The following is an 8,267-nucleotide window of genomic DNA, read 5'->3' on the forward strand; positions in this document are numbered from 1 at the left end:
AATATTCTTATTTTTAAAATTACTATCAAAATACAAAATTTAAATATTCCATAATAACAACGTGTGCATTGCATAGGCAGTTTACTTCCTATTATATACATATACATAGCAAATCATTGAAGATGCTAGTCTCACACACACACACACACACACACAAAAAATCATTGAAGATGCTGTAGGACATATTTAAAGAAAATTCGGAGACAAATGACATATATGCACAGGCATTATTACCCTTTGTAGAGAGTTGTGTACATGCATGTCATGTAACATGTTATATATTGCAGAGGAAGTTAGACTCAAAAGGAAACCTATAAATAGATTGTAGTGATTGGGATTTGTATGCCCTATTCAAAGGCCAGCCGGAGAAGTCTCAAGAAACACTTCTCACACAAAATATGAAGAGGAGGGCGGGGTGACTCGGTCAGCCTTACCACCCCACCCTTTCATTTGCCTTCTACCTCTAACCTCACTCTCCATACTATTCTTGGCATCTCTCTCTCTCTCTCCTCTTTCTCTTTCTCTCTTTGTTCATGCCCACAAAAGTTTCATACCTTCCCAAGCCTTCTCTGCAACCCATTTGCAATTGCAGCCCCCCAAAAGGGCGCGCACGCCACCCTGCCAGTGCGTGCACCAACACCACCTAATATCATGGCTCCTAACATTCTACTGCCTCCTCGGTCTCTCCTCCTGTTGCTCGTCTTGTTATTGCAAGTTGTGTCCTCTTCTTGCAAGTCTGATTCTGAAATCCTTCTGGATTTCAAGAAGTCTTTGGGCAACAATGGTGCATTGTCAAGTTGGAACACAAAAACAACACCATGTTCTGGCAATAAGGAGAATTGGGTTGGCGTTCTTTGTGAGGAAAAGGGGAATGTTTGGGGGCTAAAGCTTGAGGACATGGGACTATCCGGTGCCATTGATTTAGAATCCCTCAAGGACTTGCCTGCTCTGAGAACCATAAGCCTGATGAACAATAATCTTGATGGAAGCTTGTCGAGCTTAAAGAAACTTGGTGCATTAAAATCAGCTTATTTGTCAAACAATAAATTTTTTGGGGAAATCGAATCAAATGCCTTTGATGGGATGCATTCATTGAAGAAACTTCATTTGGCAAACAATGAGTTCACTGGTTTGATTCCACTGTCATTGACCATATTGCCTAAGCTCATTGAGTTGAACCTTGAGGGGAACAAATTCCAAGGGGAGATACCGGATTTTAAACAAGGGATATTGAAGTCACTCAATGTTTCTGACAATGATCTACAAGGTCCAATTCCAGCTAGCCTCGCTAAGATGAACGCCAGCTCCTTTTCAGGTGCGACCTAATCCATTTTCACCTCCATTTTTCACTGTGGGCATGGGTATGATCTATACATTTGTCTAAAAAATGCTATAATTGGCCCCCTTGTTTGTCATCGTTTTGTATCACTAGTTCTTTGTTCAGAAATAGGCATTAAGAAAATAATGAAGGCAAATAAAATTTTACAATCTATCAGATGATATAAAATAGTAAAAAAAATCTAGTAATATATAGATTTTCTCGCTATGTCTTGATGACTTTTTATCTCCCTTCCACAGTTATGGCATTACCAAATTAAGAGAAAAGTTAGGGATCGTGAAAATTTTTCATGAAAATGATCCTGAAATAGTTATGATCCTTGGATTACCTTGATTAGTATGTGGCGCTTTATTCTAAGAAGAAAAGTTAGAGATCATGAAAAAAAATTTATGAAAATGATCATGAAAGATTTATGATCCTTGAATTATCTTGATTAGTGTGTGGTGCTTTATTCTAAGTGTAATCCAACGGTTACAAAGCTTTCATGATTATTTTCATGAAAGGTTTTTCATGATACCTAGCATTGCTGTTATTCTCAGTGTAATCCAAAGATTACAAAACTTTCATGATTATTTTCATAAAAAGTTTTTCGTGATACCTAGTATTTCTTAATTTGGGTTAGTTACACTTTTAGTCAAAGTAATCACAATTTTGTCCACGCAAAGTCATAAATATGTTATGAAGTAGTCACACAATCTATATTAGCCCAAAAGAATCAGGAATAAATGTGAAACTAAAGTTGCACCTCAGAAAAATGATTTCCACCACTAATACAAATGGTGTCAGCAACATAACTACTTTAGAACACAATTAATATTTTAAAAACTAAATTATAATATTTGAAACCAAAATGACACAAATTGCATACTTTAAGAACCCAAAATGTAATTTACAATTTTTTTAAAAAAGTGAATTACAAATATATATGGCTGCCATGTTCATGTTGCAGTTTCACGAGGTTGTTCTTCAAGTGAAGTGTATGACAATCAATTAATTTATGAAATGCATTTTCAGGAATCTGACGACATTGTAATTCTGTCCAAGCAGGCAATGAACTTCTTTGTGGAACACCATTGGAAGCATGTCCTTCTGAGTCCAAACTGCCAGTTGGAACGGTTGTTGTGTTGATTGTAGCTGTGGTGGTAGCATTGGCGGCAATTGCTGCAGTTTTCATAATCCTCGGCAGATGTTGCCAAAAATCCTCATCATCATCTCAAAAAAGCACAGGCACAACGGAGCATCCACGGGTGTCAAAGGGGAGGTCTGACGAATTAGACAAGATGGAGCAAGGAGGAGGAGGAGGCTCGTCCTCGCCAGAAAACTCCACAACCAGCAAGAAGGCGGAAAATAGTGGGAAGCTGACATTTTTGAATGAAGACCCAAACCAGTTTGAGTTGGGGGACTTGTTAAAAGCCTCAGCTGAAGTATTGGGGAGTGGTTACTTTGGATCTTCTTACAAAGCAGCTCTTGTGACAGGGAATACGGTGGTTGTGAAGAGGTTTAGGCAAATGAACAACGTGGGTAGAGAAGAGTTCCAAGAGCACATGAGAAGGCTAGGTAGGTTGAGACACCCCAACTTGCTTCCTATTCTAGCTTTCTACTATAGGAAGGAGGAGAAGCTCTTGGTCTCTAGCTATGTCGACAATGTCAGCTTAGCTGTTCATCTGCATGGTATATCTTTTCTTCTTCTTGCTTCTTTGTTCAAGATCAAATCTTTTATTTATTAATTTATTTTTATAAATATTTGTGGGCAACCATGGCCTTTTTTAAAACCTAGAACTATCTTGATCAGCAAAATGACATTTTCCCCTTCATTTAAGGCTGCACCTTGGATGAATTTTAATGGTTTACTAATTATATCTAAAAAATAGTAGGACTCATCGTTATTTCTACACAGATGAACATTTATTACAACTTTGAAAGGCTTATATAAATATAATTATAATTAACTTGGAGATAATTTTATGGATTTTAGGCAACAGCCGTTCACACCCAAGCCTTGGTTGGCCAGCGAGGTTGAAAATCATCAAAGGAGTAGCCAAGGGACTTCTATACCTATACAATGAGCTCCCTAGCTTAATTGTGCCTCATGGCCACTTGAAATCCTCAAATGTGCTTCTCAATGAGTCCTTTGAGCCCCTCCTCACCGACTATGGCCTAGTTCCTGTAGTCAACCAAGAGCATGCCCAAGACATCATGGTGGCCTATAAGTCACCAGAGTACAAGCAAAACGGTCGCATAACAAAGAAAACGGATCTTTGGAGTTTTGGTATACTGATATTGGAGATTTTAACCGGGAAGTTCCCAGCAAACTATTTACAACAAGGTAAGGGAAGTGACACGAACACAGACACAGATTTGGTGACTTGGGTACATTCTGTTGCTCACGAAGATAACAAATGTACCAGTGAGGTGTTTGATAAGGATATGGGAGCGACCAAAAACAGTGAGGGTGAGATGCTAAAGCTTTTGAAGATAGGGTTGGCTTGTGCCCAAACTGATGTGGAGAAGAGGTGTGATTTGAAAGAGGCTGTTGAGAAAATTGAAGACTTGAAAGACAAGGATACCGATGAAGATTTCTACTCCTCTTATACCAGTGATGGAGATGTGAAATCTGCAAGAGGACTGTCTGATGATTTCTCTTTCTCCATGAATGGTTGAGTGAGAAATGCTTCCAAATTTGTAAAGGGGCTTTGATTTCTTGGAAAATTAAAAATCGTTTCTCAAGGTCAAATTCAGGGTGGCGTCCATGTTCCTTCTTTCTTGGTGTAAATGTCAGCTGGAAATCACAACTCGAGGTGGGATTTTTCCAATTCAGTTATTATATCACATTGATCTTGTAGAATTGGAATGGAACTATTTTTGATCTAAATTGATCTAAATTATTTCTTCTAGATTTTGCAGGAGCCTTGTGCGTTGGGCTACCATTTTTAGTGTATATTGTTTTTGGGGAATTTTGTCCACTAGTGATTTGGCTCCCATATTAACTATTTGGGATGTGCATGCAATAGGAAACCATCTCATATTGCATGTATTTAAAATGTAATGAAAAATGCTTGATTTTGTTACATATCTTGTCCATTATATTATATTATATTATAAGCAACAAATGATTTTGATTATACATATAGGTTTTACGTCTGAAATTCTTGCCATCTTGTTATATTTATACAATTTCATTTGAAATATATAAAACTGATTTGCTAGCAATGTGCACATATGACAATATGGCTCGTTAACTAAAGTTTCACATTAATTCTATTAGCAAAATCTCAACGATGTGTAGCTTATGAACCATGAGATCTGATAATTTTTCTCCAATCATTAATGAGATTTTCTCATGGGGAAAAGTTGTTAAATAAACATGCATTTTTTAACATACTAATATAGTGGATCAGTGTAGAGAGAAGAGAAAGCACAATTTTGAATCAGTTGATTTAAAATTGAATATTGAAAGAAAAAAAAAAAAAGTTATTTATACGGAGACTCCTAAATTATTAAGAAATATCACTCTGATTCCCTAAACTATTAAAACATACAAATGCACCCTCTAAACTATTTACCAATAAGTATCACTTTGCCCCATAAACTATTGGCGTGTTTCACTTTAACCCATTTCGTTAGGAGGTCTAATAGGTACACTTTTATACTTTAGGGGTCTATTTGTACTCTTTTATAGTTGGGGTAAAATAATACTTCTCAATAGTTTAGAGAGTCTATTTGTACACTTTTATAGTTTAGGGGATCAAAATAATACTTTTTAATAATTCAGGGAGTCTTTGTGTAAATAAATTAAAAAAAAAAAAAAATCATTCTTCAAACTTGTTGATTCTATATGAATGCGAGATCAAAGGGCATCAATATCAAAACTCAGAAGAAAACAGAGGTAATCTCAAATTTTATTGAACCCCAATAGTTATCTTTCACTATTATAATATTTGGTCTAGATAAAAACCAATTATAAAATCCTAGCATTAATGAAAAGAAAATCAAAATCAAATCCTTAAGAAAATGTAAGAACTGCAAAAAAATAAAAATAAAAACACACCCAAAAACGTGGTCAAAATGATTGATTTTGGGCAAATTTTGAAAGGGTGATGTCATCGATTTTGTAGCTCTAGTCGACAGCGATTTGGAAAGGTTTCTTTCAAATTTCTTTAAGCTCGTGGCTGAAACAGCCTTGAGAAATGGGCCCATTGCGTTACAAATTACAGTGGTCTTGGACTTCCATGTACTCCTTTACTACGCAAACTACGCACATACCGTGCACAAATTTCCTATTTGCAATAAAGAACATAAAAAGGACGCACACCATTTGAATTTTTTATATTTTATTTTTTTGAAAATAGTTTTATAATATATTACAATTGATGAATCTCTTATTCACTTTCTTTAAGTTTTTACGCTGTGTTTGGTTGAGGGATTTGGTGAAGGATTTGGAAAGAGAAAAAAAAAAAAGTGTGTGAAACTAGATGAAATGTAGGTATGTTTTATTTACATTTCACCTACCTTTTTCATTTCCCTTTTCAAATCTCTCCCCAAATCCTCCAACCAAACACATCATTAGATTCAAGAGATTTGCAAGCTTGATCTTGAACTAAATGTGTAATGTTGATTTTCTTGCATCTTTGAATTTAAAAGTTTGATACGAAACTTGAACGAGCGGTATAGAGGCTCAAACTCAAACGAAGAATTTGGATTTTGAAATTACAGATACTTAAATCGTAACATTGTGGGTTTCGAAAACATTATTCATTTGTGGATCCATGGGTTGGCATTTCTTACGTAGTCAGTTGTTTGTTACTTTTCTAATCCCAACGTTGTAAGGGTTATATAGAACCTCATTAGTAGATTGATTATTTCGTATTTAAAATTTTGCACTTAGAAGTTATAGATTTGGACTCAGAATCAATTTCGAAGGTGAAACATCCATCTAGGTATAAACACCTCATTTTGACTGTCTCTAAAACATGAGCACCTTTGACACTCTTCGTTAGCCCCAAGGTTATTCAAATTCAAATTCGTATTGATTTTGATTATTGACAAATATCTTAACCTCATTTTATTATTCAAATTTTCAAAATAATATTAGTGGTTCAAAGGTTCAAAAAGATATACGCTTTTATAGTGTTGTTTTTCAATGATTTTTGGCCCCTCAAAACATGAAATTAGCACTTTGTTGCAAAACTTTATCCATACTTAAAACAGGCCCAAGGGTCGACACCAAGATAGTTAAGGTCGACACCAAAATAAAGATCACAATGCCTAAGTGTTCCAGCTGCAAGGGTTGACACCAAGACAGTAAGGATCAGAATGCAATCTAGCTGCAAGGGTTGACACCAAGATAGAAAGAGTCGATACTAAATTTCTGTATGCAATCTAGCAACAAGGGTTGACACCAAAAACACCAAGGGTTGACACTGAATTTCATAATGCAATCTAACAGGAAGGGTCGACACCAAGAATGAAAAGAGTCGACACTAGGACACCTAGAACTCAACTTAGAGAAGAGAATAGAGCAAATGGTCGACACCCAATCTACAGGGGTCAACACCCGTAAAATCTGGGTTTCAAAAATCCAACTGCCAAATCAGATCTGAACTAACACAACTCTTTTCTCAGCCACTTTTTCAAATTTATGTGCAGAATATGTCATCTTTTTTGACCCCTAAGCAGATCTTTTGGCACCATATCTTCTCGAAGAAGTTGACTTGTGAGGTTGAGCATTAAATAAAAGCTTGTGCATTTATTGAACCTTCTCTTCCCAAGACTAACCTTCAGATTGTATACACCATACTCTGATCCAACACAGCTGGAAGATATCTACTATAAGTTGCTCCAACGGCTAGAAGATTCAAATCTCCTCTCTTCAACAGCTAGAAGTCATTAATGCTATAAAGATGAAGCTCTCCTTGTTCGATCTACACTTCTTCAATACAAGAAACCCAAAGCATTCAAGAGCATTTAATATGCTCCATTATACTTCCACTTTCATATATGAGTGAGTCTTAAATTCCCTATGAGCTTGCACTTTCATATTCATCTTTTGAGAGAGAAAAATTTGTAAAAAGATGACAGTTGTACCTCGTTCTTATTTTCTGAGTGAGACACTTGTAAACTGAGGCATTTTAATTGAGAGGTTCTCAACAGATTGAAGTAAGTCCTTTGTAAAATCCACAAGTTAGGTGAAGCTTGGTGGTGCATTGATATATAGTGAAGAAATTTTCAAGGAGGTACCTTGAGGAGTGGATGTGCTTCGGTAAGCCGAACCACTATAAATCTTTCTGTTTGAGCTCTTCTTTCCCTCTCTTCTATTTTCTATGTTTTAAATATCTACTGCATTTACACACTTAGTTATTTAAATTTTATTTTCTATACAAATTTTTATAACCCAATTCACCCCCCTCTTGGGTTGCTTTCTTGTGTAACAATTGGTATTAGAGTCTCGTCTCTAGTATTGTGACTTAACCGTCTTAGAGTGATCTATGGCAACCCCTAGCTTCTCTTTTCCTGAAGGTCAAGCCTCAAACAGACCACCCTTCTTCAATTGCACAAATTTCAACTATTGAAAAATCCATATGCTCATGCATATCCAATCTATCAATTATAAGGTTTGAAAAATCATTTGAGATGGCCCCAAAGTCTCATCAAAACCATAGATGGTCTGTTGGTTCCCAAACTTGAAAGTGAATGGATTAGTGCCGATTATAAAGATATTCAAGCCAATGTCAAAGTTGTTAATATGTTGCACTGTGCACTTGATGCTACTGAGTTCAACAGAATATGCACTTGTACAACAGCGAAAGAAATTGGGGATAAACTTATTGTAACTCATGAGGAAACTACTCAAGTCAAAGAGTCTAAAGCTAGATTGCTTATTCACAACTATGAGCTCTTCAAAATGAAACTTGATGAGAACATATCCCAA

The 8,267-nt window shown here is 36.0% G+C and overlaps 1 protein-coding gene across 1 annotated transcript; it reads left to right on the forward strand.

Moving 5' to 3' along the window:
* The first annotated feature begins 651 nt into the window (after positions 1-651).
* LOC114303953 (pollen receptor-like kinase 4) lies at positions 652-4,000 on the forward strand. The gene is made up of 3 exons (XM_028249139.2): positions 652-1,315; positions 2,387-3,010; positions 3,315-4,000. Exons 1-3 carry the CDS (start codon positions 652-654, stop codon positions 3,998-4,000), a joined length of 1,974 nt encoding a protein of 657 aa, XP_028104940.1.
* The last annotated feature ends 4,267 nt before the right edge of the window (positions 4,001-8,267 follow it).

This window comes from Camellia sinensis, chromosome 13 (genome assembly GCF_055761805.1).
Source record: "Camellia sinensis isolate YWXY chromosome 13, ASM5576180v1, whole genome shotgun sequence".
NCBI lineage: Eukaryota > Viridiplantae > Streptophyta > Magnoliopsida > Ericales > Theaceae > Camellia > Camellia sinensis.

Bases quoted from the DNA above. Each gene is read 5' to 3' on its own strand.
- LOC114303953 (XM_028249139.2), top strand. From the start codon at position 652: ATGGCTCCTAACATTCTACTGCCTCCTCGGTCTCTCCTCCTGTTGCTC. The intron at 1,316-2,386 runs GTGCGACCTAAT...CTGTCCAAGCAG, and splicing joins GAACGCCAGCTCCTTTTCAG to GCAATGAACTTCTTTGTGGA. The intron at 3,011-3,314 runs GTATATCTTTTC...TATGGATTTTAG, and splicing joins CTTAGCTGTTCATCTGCATG to GCAACAGCCGTTCACACCCA.